At 40.8% G+C, this 18,545-nt stretch overlaps 1 protein-coding gene across 1 annotated transcript in view; it reads right to left on the bottom strand.

The window, feature by feature from the left end:
• Positions 1–18,545, bottom strand: part of Ptchd4 (patched domain containing 4) — a 198,911-nt gene that overhangs the window by 121,354 nt on the left and 59,012 nt on the right. The window contains exon 3 of the mRNA XM_012947910.2: positions 17,074–17,554. Coding sequence (XP_012803364.2) covers positions 17,074–17,554 — 481 coding nt within the window. The remainder of the gene's footprint in view (positions 1–17,073; positions 17,555–18,545) is intronic.

Here is an 18,545-nt window from a genome sequence, read left to right as displayed (position 1 = left end):
TACTTATAACCCATGCAAAAGCCAGACGCACAAAGTGATACATGCATGTGGAGTTTATTTGCAGCAGTGAGAGGTCACTGGCCTATTTTCATTCTCTCTTTCCCCTCTCACAAATAAATAACTAAAAAAATTTTTTAATTGATTTTAAAGCAAAATATTTCTATAGTTAAAGTCATATAAAAACTGGTGAAATAGTCAATTCCTCAAGTCAATGCAATGCACATACCAATATGAATGTGGATAATGATGAAGGTAGTATAGCTCTTAAGAAAGGCTGAAGAGGATAAGTATGAAAGGACATTGATTGTCCACAGAGAGGTGGTTCTGACTAGGAGGAACCACCAGGAGGCTTCTGGAATGGCATTCTACTTTTTGTTCTGAACAGTATTCTTATGTGTTAACATGTAACTGCTAGAGTTTGTACAATTTCTACATGTATGGAAACTCTCAACAGCATTAATACATGGGGAAGCAATCTTCAAAAATAATATATTTAAAGAACCATCTTATTTTTGGTTCCTATCTCTCAACAGTAGTATATTTTTTTTTCTAAGTATTAATTGATATATTCGAAGGTTGTGGATGCAATTTGGTCAACTGTTGTCTTGGGTGGTGGTTTTATACTTTTTCCATAATGAACATGCATTATTCTTACAATAGGGAAAATGAATTTAACAAACCTATCATCTAGGAACATGAAACAGGATGTCTAGCAAAAGAGAGGTTCACAGAAGGATATGTGTCAAAGTAGCTATTGGAAAATGAGCAGCTTTGTGTGGACAGAGACACAGATACTCAATGAGAAGGAAAGTTGGAGCAGCTGAAAGGGCTTCAGCGTGGAGTGGACAGCCAATCAGAGAGAAGCTTGCAGGGTACTGTGCCAGGAATGAGCGCCAATGCTATTTTTAGCTGTAAAAGCACAGGAATCATGGCACGAAACAAGGACAGGCAGCTTCTTTCATATATAACTAAAAACTCTGAATTTAAAGGCAACAATTTTATATCCATGTACTTTTAGCTTAAACTAGGTATGGGGAAGAAAATAGCCACCATGACCTAAAAATAATCATGCGGATCTGGAATTCTCTGGTGAGATACTTGTCCCATGCTTGCTTCTTCGAAGCTCTACTAATGGACACCTCAACTTTCATTAGGGCTGATGGCAAGACCATGGCTCAGGGAACTTTGTGGAAGAGGGGGCAGAAAGGTTGTAATGGCCAGGGGGTGGGAGGGAATATTCAGAGGCATTCCATCCCCCTCCCTACCATAATGACTGACAGCTGCTCTCACACTTCATAACGCACAACCCCATGGTAAACACCTGCAATCTCACTGCCGAGGGCCCTCAGTGGGAGGGGGGCAGAGAGGAGGAAAATGATGGTTACCAACACATGATGTATTCAGACAAAACTTCTACTTAATTGTAATAAAAAAGTCATCTAAAAATCATGGACATTTGAAATTTCTTCTTGCAGCTCTTTTTTCAAAACACAAGAAAGTTTGCCCTTATGACTTCAACTTACTAGTGGAAACAGATCCCAGGAATTGTGCACATAGGTGAAGTGAATCCTAACAGAAAAGTAGTCCCTGAAAGGAAACATAATGCTGAATGTATTAAGGATATTGTGACCTTTGAGAGGGATAAAATAGCAGGGATAATATGGCAACCAGATAAGTAAGTGTTGGATGATATTCAGAGTTGGGGGGGGGAGGGAGGGGGGGGGAGGTTGCTAGAGAATGGTATCCATTGCCCTTAAGGAAGGTTGATCAACAAGAACTAAGTGAATAGACTTCTGAGAGAGGCTTCAGATTCAGTAGGATACTGGAGTATTGGGGTATGTATCTTACTGGAGCCAAAACAAAGAGGCTAGGGAAGGCATATATCCCTCAGATGGTATGGCGGTTGACTTCTGGTCATAGGGCAAAACACTTGACCAGAAGCAACTAATGGAAGGAAAGGGTTTGTTTTTGCTTACAAGTTTTTTTTTTAAATTTTTTGGTTCATTCTTATTTATTTGAGAGTGACAGAGAGAGAGAGAGAGAGAGAGAGAGAGAGAGAGAGAGGGAGAGAATGGGCGCGCCAGGGCCTCCAGCCACTGCAAACGAACTCCAGACGCGTGCGCCCCCTTGTGCATCTGGCTAACGTGGGTCCTGGGGAATCGAGCCTCGAACCGGGGACCTTAGGCTTCACAGGCAGGCGCTTAACCGCTAAGCCATCTCTCCAGCCCAGCTTACAAGTTTTGAGGGGAAGCTCTCTCATGGCAGGGAAAGCATGGTAAGAATAGACAGCAGGGCACTGAATCATGCCACATCAGCTTGGAGGCGTGACTGGGCTCTGAACACACAGTGGGCTGGACTAGTAATCAGACCCATCTCACCTCCCCTAAGGTAGCACCTCCCAAAGGCCCCACAACTTCCCCCAAAATGTCCCTAGCTAGCGATCAAGTATATAAAACACATGAGCCTGTCGGGACCATTCTACATTCAAACCACCAGCACAGATGGTACAAAGAGTTATTTACGGAGGAATTAGTTGAATAGGCTCAGAGTCCGTGGGAACGCAGTGAGACAAGGGCTGATGAGATCTTGACATGTGGTCAAGAGCTGCTGTTGTTCCTAATACTAAGTGAAAGGAACTAAGAAAGCAGGTGGTGCTATCGAGGTCTGGTGAGAGCCGCAGCAGTGGAACAGGGCCCCACCGGCCCTGGCAGAGGGGTTGCCAGGGCACCAGCATCAAAGCGGGGAGGGAAGGGGCAGGAGAGCATGACGTGACTTCCTCTTTCCGGCTGTCACCTTCTGGCAATGAGTTTCATTGAACAAACCCAGTAAGAAGTCAGGACAAGGGAGGATGGGTCATCCAGTCCTTAGGTGTCAATATTTCGGAGCAAAGATAAAGATTATATATATAAAAAAACACATGGGAAAGCAAATGTGGTGGTAGAGGTGGACTGTGCTATAGACAGAGAGGACGCAACACGGCCAGCGCTGGGAGTTCAAGGCTGGGCCCAAGCGTGCTCGGTAAGTTGAATGGCAGAATGCTTCTCCATACATCCAGGGCAAAATGTATTTAAAAAAAATATGCCGGACGTGGTGGCGCATTCCTTTAATCCCAGCACTGGGGAGGCAGGGGTAGGAGGATCTCCATGAGTTCGAGGCCACCCTGAGACTACCTAGTGAATTCCAGGTCAGCCTGGGCCAGTGTGAGACCCTATCTCAAAAGACCAAAAAAAAAAAAAAAAAAAACCCAACAAACAAAATCTCCCACACTGTGTTAGACCCTCTCCTAGTTGCTGAGGAGACAAAAGTAGTAAGTAGCCCTGGTCCACTCATGAGGGCTTTGAAGCCTAGCAGGGCACAGAGAAAACAGAAAAGGAGTCAGCCACTCCAAGTTTGGAGGTTCAAAGAAAAGGCTATAAATGAAGAAACCTAAAGCCGTGAAAACTAGAATAAATGAAGGCACCTGGGGATTGCTGGAAAAAGGAACATCGTGACAGATAAAACAGCCTTGTGAATTTGGACATAGCAGTTCCGATTTGGTCACAGTGTGGAACGTGAAGGAGACTGGAATGAGAAGGTGTAGAGAAGAAAGTCAGCTTGTTAGCTTCCTAGGATGGGCCTCTGTCACGAGGCCGGGCTGTAATGCTCAGCGGTGAGATTGTGATGGTTTGTAACGGTGCTGGGACAGGGGAGAGGGATGTGACAGCTCTCAGATCACGCGCGACAGCCTAAGGGCTTTCATTTTTCAGGATAAGATTAAGAATTTGTATGAGGGACTGGAGACATGGCCCAGTAATTAAAAGTAGTTGCTTTCAAAGTCTGTTGGCCGAGGTTTGATTCCCCAGTATCCACATTAAACAGATGAACAAAATCGCACATTCATCTGAGGTTTATTTGCAGCAGCAGGAGGCCCTGGAGCCCACACTCATACCCCATCCCTTTCTCTCTCTCAAATAAATAAGTAAAATACATTTTTTAAAAACGTTTTTTTGATGTAGGGTTTCACTCTCATCAAGGCTGACCTGGAATTCACTACGTAGTCTAAGGGTGACCTCAAACTCATGGCAATCCTCCTAACTTCTGCCTCTCGAGTGCTGGGATTAAAGGTGTGTGCCACCACCCAAGGCTTAAAATAGATATTTTAAAATATTTTATTTTACTTATTTTAGAGTGATAGACAGAGAAAGGCAGATAGAGAGAGACAGAATGGATGCCCCAGGGCCTCTAGCCACGGCAAACGAACTCCATACAAATGTGCCACTTTTTGCATCTGGCTTTACGTGGGTTCTGGGGAATTGAACCTGGGTCCTTACACTTCCCAAGCAAACCCCTTAACAACTAAGTGATTTCTTCAGTCCCTATGGGGGATATTTTGCATAAAGCCTTGATAGGGGTTACATTTAATCCATCAGTTTGGAGAAGTTACCAGGGCAGACATACTGGGTAACATATTCATCTTTTATCAACTTAGTGCATGAGATTCTAGCTTTGGGGACAATGCTGCTGTGTCCTTCCCCCCCCCCCCCCCGAGGCAAGCCCAATAGACTGGCCTTTTGTTTATTTATTTATTTATTTTTGTGTGAGAGGGGTGGGGTTGGAAGACAATTGTTTCACCAATTGTTTCACTCTAGTCAGTGCAATGTGACTCCAGATGAGTGTGCTACCTTGTGTGTGTGACACTTGAACTTCTGTCACCTTGTGCATCTGGCTTACATGGGACCTGGAGAATTGGACATGGGTCTCTTAGGCTTTGTAGGCAAGCACCTTAACCACTAAGCCCTCTCCCCAGCCCCTCTTATATGCAAGAGAGCAAGAAAGAGACCGAGAGAGAGGAAAGGAGAGAATTAGTGCTCCGGTACCTCCAGCCACTACAATCAAACTCCAGACATGTGCACCACTGTGTGCGCACGTATGACCTTATGCGTCATCTTGTGCATCTGGCTATCTTGGGACCTGGAGAGTGGAACATGGGTCCTTACGCTTTTCAGGCAAGTGCCTTGACTGCTAAGCCATTTTCAGCTCCACTCTGTCTTCTTAATACCATTTCTTGACCTATAAGATAGATATTCTAACTCTGTAATACAGTAAAATTCCAGATCATGCTATAATTGAATCGCTTGGTGCTTGTCAATTTTCCCTGGCAAACCTAAACCTTAGTTACCTCCAACCCTTTGAATTTGGCTAAGCTGTCTATAGGAGAAAAAGTTGAGATGGTCAGTAAAAACCAAACCTGTAGAAACACTTCAAAAGTGACTATGAAAGGTTGTGAATATGATGATAAACCACAGTCACTGAGGCTATGAAATGCATGACTTTATCTCTGGTTCATTTTCCTTTACATTATATTGGGAAGGGGGCAGTACAGCATGGGAAGGGGGCAATAAAGCATGGGAAGGAGGCAATGATCTTTTTTTCTTTCCTATTTTGTGTAGTGATAGTTTTTTTCTTTTACCTTCTCCTTCCTTCCTTCCTTTCTCTTCTCTTCTTTTCTTTTTCTTCTTTTCTTTCTACTGTTTTCCTCCCTTTTCCTTTTCTCTTTTTTTCAGTGCTTGAGATTGAACCCAGAGTCTTCTTTAAGGTAGGCACAATGACAGTTTTCAAATTAGAAAAAATGAAAAAACAAGCATGCGAATACACACACACCACCACCACCGACAACCACCACCACCACATCGGCATGAAGGACAAGGTGAAGCAAGAGTGACCAGGAGTACCTCTATCTCATCATCTCTCATAACCTGACGTGTTCCCCAAGGAGCCCCAAAGACTGCTTAAAAACAGCAATGAGGAACCTGGAGGCAGACTGAGGAATGCAGGATCATCAATTTGCAAAGCCTTGAGAAAGGCTGTGGTGACTTTACTTCCTTATTTAATAGAAATAGTCGTCCTACTTACCTCTGGTGAAAAAAACCCCTCATTTTTATGGCAATGAAATGTTACCAACAGAATACTTTAAGGTACACAAAAAGCACCACTTTATAAAAACATCTAGGGGCTGGAGAGATGGCTTAGCGGTTAAGCGCTTGCCTGTGAAGCCTAAGGACCCCGGTTCGAGGCTCGGTTCCCCAGGTCCCACGTTAGCCAGATGCACAAGGGGGCGCACGCGTCTGGAGTTCGTTTGCAGAGGCTGGAAGCCCTGGCGCGCCCATTCTCTCTCTCTCCCTCTATCTGTCTTTCTCTCTGTGTCTGTCGCTCTCAAATAAATAAATAAAAAATGAACAAAAAAAAAATCTAAAAATAGCTTAATCTAATATTGTCATCTGTTCTTTCTGGCAGAAAAGAATACTTCAAAGTGCAGAAAAAGAAATACCAAACAATGAAAAGATGTGGTCTTTAAAGCAAGCTCTTATATGTGGAAGTCCAGTACCTCTTCATCATACAGTCATTTTTCAAATGATTTGTTTTAAAAACACAGTGCTCAAAAATTTTTGAGAGTGTATTTGGTTTCATTCTCAGGTTTCTATTTATGTCTACAAACCCATGGCTTTGTTGGGAACTGATAAGATGACAAAGCATTCATTGTAGCTAAAATTACTAAGCACAATTTCCATGCATTGTGATAGCACAAAAAAAGTATAGCTTTGTCTTTTGACCATAGCAGGGGAAAGCAAGGAGAGATGACAATTTTAGAGGGATATCCATCAATCAGTGTTAAAGTGTTATAATGGAACCTCATTACATTGACCAGCACATCTCCCTCCAAACTGTGCAGCTGTGGTGCCCTTCACTGTTCATTCTGTAATTTGTGACCTTACTTGCTTTTATTGTGATGAAGTGAATCATTTAACTTGTCTCATCACACCTTCCTTTAAGCTAAAATAGGTTAATCCTATGTCATAATCTATATTTTCTGGCAACAGTATCTCTTTCTCCCTCATTACTTGTTGTCAACCATATGGCTATCCTCTACGTATACTTTTTATTATGTTATATGTAACAGTATTTGTAATTACTCTTAACTGGCAAGACATGGATGCTTTTATTTTTTATGCTGACCCACATCATTGACTATAACAATCAGTTTAGAATGCTGCACCTTAAATGGAAAAAAAAAATTACTGGAAGTATCAGTGGCTTGGGCATATGCTGGCTCTTATTTTTGTCATGTCAGCAAGAGCAAAGAAAAAATTGCAACATCTATTCTATATTAAATTCAATCAGGGATGCACTCATGTTGTTTCTCCAAGGGTAAACAGGGTTATCTGTGAACCAAGTCTTGAGTTTGAAGGTTTTGTCTTAGATGATAACATGTTCAATCACTAAAAATAAATCAACCATGATGCAAAGATATTTGACCCATGAAGGAGCTTAAATATTACAGGAAAGCAGAAAAGAATCAGTGCCTCAATTCTATGGAGTCTGATCTCTAGTACCCCCAAATAAATATGATATTCATTTCATTTATCTCTACCAATGCTCACTTGTCGGTTTGAGCACATTAGCTTGGAAAGGAGTTGAATTTAGGAAATAAATCCTCAGGCTTAACACGCATTTCATATTTATTTTTCATGAGGAAAGAATTGTCATCCACTTACATGTTCTCAGACTTTAAGTTCCCAAAGTTTGAATGGCAGCATTTACCTCTGCAGTACTTCTGAAAAAAACCACACTCTGGCTGGTAATTGAAGCTGTCCTGCATCAGGAATATTTTTCGTGGGACACTTTGACTTGACAGCCAAGCCAACTTCGATTAATGACAATTGTGGGCTTTGTTTTTGACAGACATGTCTTTGAGAATAGCTCTTAAGTCTGAGGTGGAAATGTAGAGCTACCTGGCATGTTAGTGCATACATATGCTGGATAAATTGAGCTACTGCTAATTTCGCTATCTGCTGAATATCCAGCTCTGATTTCCTATCTGATGAATGAATTAAAGAGCAATGCAACACATGTTGGACAGCATGAGACATGCTGACAAATACCGACATGTAAAAAGACTAACCTAACATATCATCTGGCCCTTGAATCAAACCAGATCACCAGGATTCATTCATATGCTTCTATCAAGAGTAAAGTTGTGTTATATAGTAGCATGCTTTCCCATTCCTAAACTCCCTTCACACGTTTGAGGAAGTTCTCTATCAGTAAAATACACAAGTTGCACTATACAACTCCAAGTATACATCACTCAATGCTACCTCAAATGTTTGTCATAAAATTCAACCTTTTGTGATGCCAAGACGTCTCACTTACCATCAGCTTTAAAAAGCATACCAAAACTCGTTAGATGTGATAGTTTGAAAACACCCACAGCTTTGAGGTGTGTATACATTGTTTAAATCACATCTATTTTTGCATACATTTACAGAAAGCAGAGCTGGTTTCTCCTATTTGTTAAAAAACTTAGCATGTAATTCAGTATACCTATGGCCATCAAAACTATTATCAAAGCCAGGTGTGGTGGTGTACACCTTTAATCCCATCACTCAGGAGGCAGAGGTAGGAGGATCACCATGAGTTCGAGGCCGCCCTGAGACTACATAGTGAATTGCAGGTCAGCCTGAGCTAGAGTGAGACCCTACCTCAAAAACAAAACAAAACATAACAAAAAACAAACAAACAAACTATTATCAGAAGGGTGGGAGATATGGCTTAGCAGTTAAGGCACTTGCTGTCGAAGCCTAAGGACCCAGGTTTGATTCCCTGGTACCCATATAAGCCAGATGCACAGGGGGGATCATGCATCTTGAGTTCATTTGCAGTGGCTGGAGGCCATGGTGTGCCCATTCTCATTCTCTCAAATAAAAAAAATTAAAAACTACTATCTTAAGTTTTGATGATGTCAAGTTCTGCAGGCATAATCCCTTCTATACATAGATCTCATGGTCCTTGAAATCTCAATTGTCTCTGTCCTAAATTTGTCTGCCACACCAGAATGATCAGAGTAGAGGTATTTGCATTAGAATAACCCCTTCCCAAGAGTCTGTATCACATAGCCTAGACTTCATCTTATCTTACTCCTTCCTATTATGAAGTTATGACAGACATCCTCCTCCAACGGTGGTCAGAATCAGTTCCTGCTCTCCACACTCTTCTTCACTGTGACACTGTCACTCTCTCATCAAGAAGAGGAGCCCTCGTGTCCTGTTTTTGAATCCAGGCTGGCCCTTGTAATTGGCAGGCAGCTAGTATAATACGGTTGTTTGATGTCATGCAAATTCTGTATCTAGGTCAGCCTTGAAATTTCTGCTTTGCTTTCTTGCAATACTTTTTCTAGGAGCCCCTGGCTGTCAGACAAGAGGCCTAACTATTCAGAGACAAGAATTCAGGAAAGGATACTCTGATCTACAGTCCTGGTTGAGATTGACCTTCATTAGATCCAAGTTTTGGTACTGTTGCATTCAGTGCCTCATTGCTGCTACAAATATACAAACAGACACAGCTTATGGGAAGAAAGGGGCTTATTTTGGCTTACAGCACCCAGGGGAGGTTCCATCAATGGTAGAAGAATTTGGCTCATTCCATCATATATCACCATAGCCAAGAGAAAACAAACAAACAAACAAACAAAACAACCAACAAGCACAAACCACCAGAGCTCGAACTGTTCTGAACATACCTGACTGGGCTGGACTCCATCCCCAAACACACCTTAAGGCTGGATTCCAAGATTCACCATCAATGACACATCCCACTAAGTAGGGGTCTGCCTTCTGGGAACTTAAGTAGGAAGCTCAATTTTAATAAAATACCTATAGGGCCATCCATTCAAACTAATGCATTCAGATTATCACAGGTACCACTTAACAGAACAAGTAAACATCTTGAAAGCAGATGGCCCAGCCCCAGTGGTTCCAGCCCCAGACATGAAAGTCACCAGTGTCATCTTAGTTGAAGCTCCAGGCATTGTGGAGGTGGAAAGAGCTGACGTAGATGCAGGCAGACAGAATCCATGAGCATAATAAAATGGTTAGAGTATTAGTTTTGTTTCATCAATAGTAGGGTTTTATCCTACCAAAGGATCATTGTATTTGGCCCTACCATATTATTTATATTTATTTATTTATTTATTTATTTATTTATTTATTTATTTATTTATTCATGTATTAACTGTGGTGATGATCAGATATAATATTGTCATTTCCTTTGTTATTTGCTTAAGTCATTGAAGAGAAAGTCTGTTCATAAAACAGCCCATCTTCTAGGTTCGCTTTCTGTAGATTCATGGCCATGGGTTCACGCATGACCAAACCTGAGAAGTCAACTGCATCACTTCTGGAACGAGTCAGTCAGAAGGAGACATATAATGTTTTGTTTTGTTTTTTTTTTTTCTATGTACATGACGGGACTTACAGACAGACTCTGAGGAGACAGAGTTTCAGGGCAGAGGCAACACTAAACTGTTTTGCTAGTTTGATAGAAGTTATTACAACATGGTCTAGCCAACCCAGACTAGTACATTTTTTCATGATCTAATATGATAGCTAATCAGCTACCCACTTAACTATATGTGATTAAGGGGAAAAAATATTAACAACCATGTTCACTGATTTATTTTATAAATCATCAACAGAAACTTGAAAGGGGTCTGCAGGGCTTCCTAGCTGTCCTCATTTTTAAATTCCATCTCAAAATTTCCAGGTGATATTTTCACACTTCCTTCATTTTCTAACAAATAACACTTCCTTCCTCAAATTTATTCTCAGCTGTTGACCTGTTTCACAATTTACTGACAGAGTTGAAGCCACAGAAGGGAACTTTGCGAGGCTCCCAACCCTTCATCTACCTGCTATCTGCAGATTCTGTATGAGTTTCCTTTTCCTGCAGTATATGGACTGTGCTTGTTCTTTCATAAAGTCACAATGCCATTTTATGCAGAATCCAGCCTCCATTCTTCTAATCAATGACATCCTTTCACAATTTCCTTCTTTTTCTGCTTTACTGTAAAGTGCTCTCTCTTTTGTCCATGTCATATATAAATATTATCAATTTCCATTCAATATAAATAACATATTACAATTTCCATTGTTTTACTCAATGTCTTTACCTCCTCCCCTCCAAGCTCTGCTTAATGTCTTTTCAATTACTCTTCAGCCCTCAGTGCTTTGCCCAAAGCAATTCTTGTCAAAGTCACCATGGACCTTCAGAATGGCAAGTAAGACGACCACTTCTCAGTTCTTATTGGATGCCACTCATCAGCAGTTCTCGAAACAACTCCTCTTGCTCCTTCATGAAACACCTTCTTTGCTTTGCTGATTGGACACATTTTTTTTTCCCCTCACTGGATATTTCCATTGCCTGATTCTTTTCTATCATAGATTTTCTGAATTATGTTCTTAACCTGAAAGCATTAGAATGTTCCAGGCTTCCAGTCCTACACTTTTATTTTCCATTCATATTTATTTTTCCAGTTGTTCTTATCAGAACCCATGATTTTTTTGTTTGTTTGTTTGTTTTTTGAGGTAAGGCCTTGCTCTAGCCCAGGCTGACCTGGAATCCACTATGTCACTATGTAGTCTCAGACTGGCTTGAGCTCAGTGTGATCCTCCTACCTCTGCTTCCAAGTTCTGGGAGGAAAAGCATGTGCCCCCACACCCAGAAGAATTAATGGTTTTTAATATTAGCAATGTCATGATGAATCCAATATTTATATTGACAGTTTCAACTTATAGTTTCTACCCCTGAACCGCATCTATACTTGCATGCCTGACAAGAAGCTCTAGTAAATACAAAATTAAACTTCTATTTCCCTTTCCCTAAACATGTGACTTAATTCTCCGCATGACCTTTCCTATCATGGTAACTAGCAATGGCAGTCTCTTAGTTATTTACTCTGAAAATCTCAGAGTTACTCTTGACACCTCCTTTTCTTATATGGCATGACCAGTCCTTCTGTTGATTTCTTGGTATATATTCTAAGCCTAATCCAATTTTACCATGGTGACTGCTCCCATACTATTTTATGGTGTCATTATATCCCAGGAATATTTTGTTTCAGCTTCCTAAGTAGTCATCATATAAATCATTCTTGCCCTACTGCAGATTAATTTATATCATATAGCCAACGATGATTTTAAAATATTTCAGATCATACCCCACCCCAGCCCTTGTCTCAAAATGCTTCACTTGCATTCTGTTGCTCTAAAACCTGAGCATTCCCTTGTCAATGACCATGTAGTGTCCGGTACTCCTGTACTCTCATTCTCAGATGGGCACCCACTCTCCCCAGGTCATATGCTGTTCTTTCTCTTTGCAGACTCCGCCAGTAAGGTCACATCTTAAATGTTTACATGTATGATTCTTCACCCAGATCATGCTTTCCTCACAATGTTACTTTTTCTTTTCCGTGATTAGCTCTCTGCTTTAATTTTAGCTCTTACAAAGCCACTCATGTTCTTTATCCTCTTTGCTGTCTTAGTTTCACCTTCTGTATCATTTATCAACAATATGACAGTTTACATTTCTTTGCTTTATTGTCCTATTCCTCTCCTCTGTTGGGCCTAAGGTGTAAAATCTATGAGGATAACAAATGGACAGTTTTATTCAGTGCTATTTGTCCACAGCCTCAGATTCCTTGAACATACTAGGTATTCCAAAAATAGAGGAATACATTGATAACTAAATGGAGTTTGACCCCAGTGTGAGGGGTGTAAAAGCCTGGATCTGGAAACCTTCAGGTCACTTGTAAAAGCTAAGCCCTCTGTAACATGTACAGTGTGTCAAGATGGTTAACATGAAACTCAGAACATTGAACATACTCATCAGAGACAGGAAAAACTAGGAGAGGGTGAAGAGATGGCTCAGCAGTTAAGGCATTTGCCTGAAAAGCATAATGACCTGAGTTTGACTCCATAGCACTCACTTAGAGCCAGATACATAAGGTGGCACATGCATCTGGAATCCATTTGTAGTGAAGGGAGGCCCAGGCATGTCCCTTCTGTCTGTTTCTCTTCTATATCTCTCTTCTTGCAAATAAATAAAAATAAATAAATAAAAACTAGTAATGAACCAATGGTGCTATTAGTACCATTACAACTATCAATGAAGACCACCAATGTAAGACACAAGCCAGCTTGGTATCTATACATGATATCAGCCCTTATTCCTCCTTCCAAAAAGTGAACAAATCTACATATAGCAAGTGAAGTATAAAGAAAGAAGAAGAAGAAATTCTCCATTTAATTAGTGGTTTCACCTATAGGTGAGCTTAGCTTGAGCTAAGTGCAGTAACTTTAGGTATTTGAAAATATATATTATTGAGACAGGCATTGTGGCTCATGCCTTTAATCTCAGCACTTGGGAGGCTCAAGTATGATGATTACAGTCTGAGGCTATCCTGGGCTACAGGATGAGTTACAAGTTAGCCTAGGCTAATGACATCCTGCTTCAAAAAATTATTCTATATTTGCTTCTGAGACCTATTTAGATAGTTGTTGTACACTTATAGTTACTTTCTAACCCTAAATCTGGAACATACTTGACAATTATAACCTTACAGAAACACCAGAACAAAGAATAAAACTTAGTTTTGTCTTTAAAAGGTAGGATATTTAGGTATAGTGTATATGTCTCTAAAATAACATTGGGAATATTAAATGGGTCAAAGACCAAAACATAACAAGCAGATGAAGGCAGAAGGAAGACAAGTGGTCAAAGCTGTCAGCGATGCTATAGACCAGTTGGTAGAAGAGACACTGTACTTGACATCCACAGCTTTTGAGATATATATTTTTTTAATTTTTTTGTTTTTATTTTTATTTGTTTCTTTGAAGGCGACAGATAGAAGGAGGGAGGAAGGGAGGGGGAAAGAAAGAGAGAGAGAGAGAGAAAGAAAGAGAGAGAGAATGGGTGTGCCAGAGCTTCCAGCCACTGCAAATGAACTCCATATGTGTGCACCCCCTTGTGCATCTGGCTAACGTGGGTCCTGGGGAACCGAGCCTCGAACCGGGGTCCTGAGGCTTCACAGGCAAGCGCTTAACCGCTAAGCCATCTCGCCAGGCCTTGAGATATATTTTGATGAGAGCACATGATGTGAATCTAACCACAATGGCATACCAAATCCTTATTGGAAGATAGGTAAAGAGCCGAGGTTTCCAGAAGGAGTTGGGCTTCTTTACTGAACCACAACTGATTTTGGATCATGTAGCTTTGACACTGTGTAAACTATAAATCCCCAAAGGGTTTGTTTTAACCAATGCTTTATGTACGATTGGATAACATGTATTTGGAAGATTATTTATTTATATTTAACCTCGAAATAATTAGGACTGGAGAGATGGCTCAGCAGCTAAGGCACTTTGCTGAAATGCTTTAGATCTGGGTTTGACTCCCTAATATCCACATAAAACCAAATGTACAAGGTAGCACATGGGTCTGCAGTTCATTTGCAGAGACTAGAGGTCCTGGTATGCCCATTCTCTCTTTCTATCTGCCTCTTTCTCTTTCACTTCTCTCTCAAATAACTAAATAAAATAATTTTTATAAAAGAAACCAAATTTTAACTTAATACTGAGGAGTTCGCATTCTTCACATTCTAAAAGTATTTATTTATGTATTTGAGAGACAGAGAAAAGAAAGGAGAGAGAGGAGAGAGAGGAGAGAGAGGATGGGCCACTGAAGCCCCACGTACTTGTGTCACTTTGCAAAACTGGATTTAAGTGGGTGTTGGGAAATCGAACCTGGGCAGTCAGGCTTTGCAAGCAAGTGCCTTAAACCACTGAGCCAGCTCTCCAGCCCCATTCATCTTTTTGTTTGAAGAATTAGGGTAGGATAAAGAGATGATAAGAACTCCTAAATATAACACACAGTGTTAGTAGAAATACTAGGATGCAAACATAGGCTTTCTAACTCCGTGGGCCATTCCTTTAATTCCTAGAGTTTGGTATCTTACCATCAATCGTTTTATATACAACTTGCTTTGGATGGAGCAAAAATTTTATAATATGCTGGTAAGGCTTTCACTGCTACTGTTACAGAGCATCACGGAGATGTTCTTAGAACTGCAGGAACACTGAGTACTAACCACTAATCTTTCTCCCTAAAGTCTGCAGCTGTTCTATTCAGGGGTTGGTTGTAATTGTAAAGGCCAGTGGGATAGGTGCAAAGTGTATGCTATACATCTGGATTGTCCTCTCACCATAGCTTTTGGTGTTCTTGCTATTTGTTTAAGGAATGAAAACATCAATTTGCCCTTGTAGAACTGATGTTACAATCTAGCATGAGTAGAGGTATTCTTTCACTTTATTTATACAGAATATGTAATTTTTTTTTTCTTAAAAATTCTTTCTGTTGTCTGGTTAATTTGCCACTAGTTTTAGAAAAAGCCTTAGTAGGCTGTATGCTTATTAAGTTGTCAACCTTCAGCAATCCACATTTAATGTGGTAATCACACTAAATGATCCTTATAAATTTATTATTTTTTAAGAGACTAATAAAAAGGCACATAAAGTATAGGCGGTTCACTCATAGATTCATCTTTGTCACTAGTGACAAAAATTTAAATAGATATATTTTTGGGGAAAATTAGTCTTTTATAACATTTTGAGGTAATTAGCCAAATCCAAGAGTAATCAATTTCTTGGGGTCAAGAGCTTCTTTCTTTTCAATATTGAATCCACTGTAGTTATATTGCTATGATAACAACTAAAGTTTGCTGTTTGATGAGTGTTTGCTTTGAACTGTTTGTTTTAGTTATATTCTATTGCATTTTACAAAACCAATTAAGAAGTAGGGCTGAAGTGGTGGCTCAGCAGTTGAAGGCACTTGCTTGAAAAGCCTGATGGTCTGATGGTTCCAGTTCAGTTCCCCACTCCCCATGTAAAGCTAGATGTACAAAGTGGCACATGAATCTGGGAATTCATTTGCAGTGGCGGAAGGCCCCGGCATACTCACACTCATCCTCTCCATGTCTGCTTCTTTCTCTCTGCCTCTATTACTCTCTGTTAAATAAATTAATAAAATATTGAGAGTCTAACTGTTTGAAGAAATATCATGAGTATCTGCATTTTGTGCAAGAAGAAACAGATACTTAAGTCAATGAACAAATTGGTCATTGTCATAATGAACTTGGATTCCCAATACAGAGGCCCAACCTTATCACCTTTAATATGCACCCACTTTGCTGTCCATGCTCAGCAGTGTTTGCGAAAGTGAAAAGACAGGAGGGGGAGGCCACTTTGAAACCCTTCTGAGTACAGGCCGGTACCTTTAGCATTCAATCACCAAACCTTAACGTGCAACTGATTTTAAGCTATGGAGGCCAAAGCACTTACTTTATGGCTAAAGACATTCTTGCTTCTGTAAGCTCACCGGTTTGAAGGTCAATTTCTAAATTGTTACACATGGGACTACATCACTCCTGAGCAAACCCTTGTGCAATACCACAGGTGTCACTGAAACTTCCTCTTTAATGGAAAAACATGTAAGTCTGGTCATTGACTCCTCACTCATTTTCATCCCCACACTTTATCTTCTATTGCATTACACACACACACACACACACACACACACACACACACACAATTTATATACTGCTGGTAGAAAAAAAATCGTATGAGGGTATGAAGGTACAATTTTGACTGAAAATGCCCACTGGGATTTTCAGCAGAGATGATGAAAACTAGATAACATATTTCAGCGGCAAAATGCAGATTTTACTTTACACAAAAGTGGAGGAATAGAGTTGCTTTGTACATAAACTTTGAAATGAACCAGCATGTACTTTATAAGTTCTTTGAGATTCTCATAATTTCCCTCTCCTGCTACTCATTGTTCACTACCAGTAATTTAACAGTGCTCATGATTAGGAATCAGAAAATTCTCTTTGCAGCAGGCACTGGTTCTCTCTGACAATCCCTGACTTAACCACTGGAAACTGAATAGAGAATCCCAATACTTATACACTTTGAAACCTTTCGATAGTATTAGGCTTAACGTGAAAATTGTTTGATTATTCCCTAACTTCCCTACAGTCCCGACAAGGTAAAAAGGTGGTGGTGGTGGTGGTGGGGGGAGCGTACATAGCCGCACAGACACAGCAAGGCAAAATCAAAACAGATTTCCACCTGAGAATTCAAGAAATGTACTACCTTGCCCCAAACTGGCAAGAATCCGATTACCACAAGGATGGATAGTTACCCATGGCGAAGAACGGGATCCCCAGCAGGGTGGAGTTGTACTTTCCGTCCGTGATGAAGAAGATCCCTGCTGCAGTGATGATGGAGATGCACACCGTGAGCACCCCCAGGAGACCCAGGAAGGGCTTACTGCGCAAGCAGTCTTTCATGGAGCTGGAGAGGGTGGCTGTGGTCAGGATCAGCACGAGGCTCACCAGGACCTTGCTTCTGGCCAGGATGCTGGTCTTGTGAAAGTCTCTCCAGAGGCTAAAGGACGCTAAAGAATAGAGCTGCAGGTCTTGGCGCTCTTTCTGGAGCTTCCTCATGAGCTTACAGAACTCATTCTCCCACTTCTCCCCTATGAGGTCCTGGGTGGCAGAGCCATAGGTCTGGAGGTAGTAGGTGATTTGAATGGCTCTGGCTGATTTGACTCGCTGGTCTTTGCTGTTTGGCATTTCCACTACCCCTCCCAGCTGGTGTCCAATAAAACTGTTCCTCCCATCCTTGAAAGCAGAAAAAAGAAGAGACTTCAGTTACAGAGAGGACACACATTGCAGGGAACAGGTTCTTACTCTACATAAAGGAGCACAAAGGAGGCAAGATAGGTGCAAGCCATTGTGGAACTGATGTGGGTGGAGAGGTGAGTCAGGGCTTTCTGATGAACCTTTTGGATGTACTTGAGGCACCATGCACAATGATCAATATTGGAAAAGATGAAGAGTGTTACGAGCCTATATTGGACTTGTCACACACATAGACAAAGGCACACATTATTTAGACTACCCCAAATACTCTCATTTCACCCATGTCCTTTTATAGCACTCTACTAAAACTCCTTAGCATGGGATAAAGTTTAGGATACAACTTTAGCCAGAAGTGAAACACAGCATGAACAAATAACACCTCTAAAATTAAAATAATTATCTTTTGTATAAATATATGCTAAGCTTTCTAGAGTCAGCACACACCTCATGAGCATGTTAATAGGAACACTCTAAGCTCTTTATATAACTGGTGGTATCATAGAATGGTGCAGAACTAAGTACCATTTGTTTTGTTTGTTTTTTTGAGGTAGGTCTCACCCTGGCGCAGGCTGACCTGGAATTAACTATGTTGTCTCAGGGTGGCCTTGAACTCATGGCAATCCTCCTAACTCTGCCTCTTGAGTGCTGGGACTAAAGGCGTGTGCCACAATGCCCAGTCTAAGTACCATTTTAAAGAGCAATTTGATGATGGAGTGTTACCTTAGTATGACATGGGCATCTTTTTGGTCATTACAATCTTCCCTTGAACACCTGCCTCAGACATAGATTGACCTATCCCTACTGATGACATGATGCCCACATGAGGCTCATAAGATAATCAATCACATATTGTTCCTATAAGTTATTTCAATTTTAAAGTTTGAGGTAGTATAAGCAGGTTCATTAGCCCAGAAATTTGGTTAAAAAGAGCAATCGTTCATCTTTAAAGAACAAATGGACAAACAGAACT

The sequence above is a fragment of the Jaculus jaculus genome, chromosome 8 (genome assembly GCF_020740685.1).
Source record: "Jaculus jaculus isolate mJacJac1 chromosome 8, mJacJac1.mat.Y.cur, whole genome shotgun sequence".
Taxonomy (NCBI): domain Eukaryota; kingdom Metazoa; phylum Chordata; class Mammalia; order Rodentia; family Dipodidae; genus Jaculus; species Jaculus jaculus.
The sequence above is the reverse complement of the archived record's forward strand: the minus strand, read 5'-3'. Positions and strand labels throughout refer to the sequence as shown.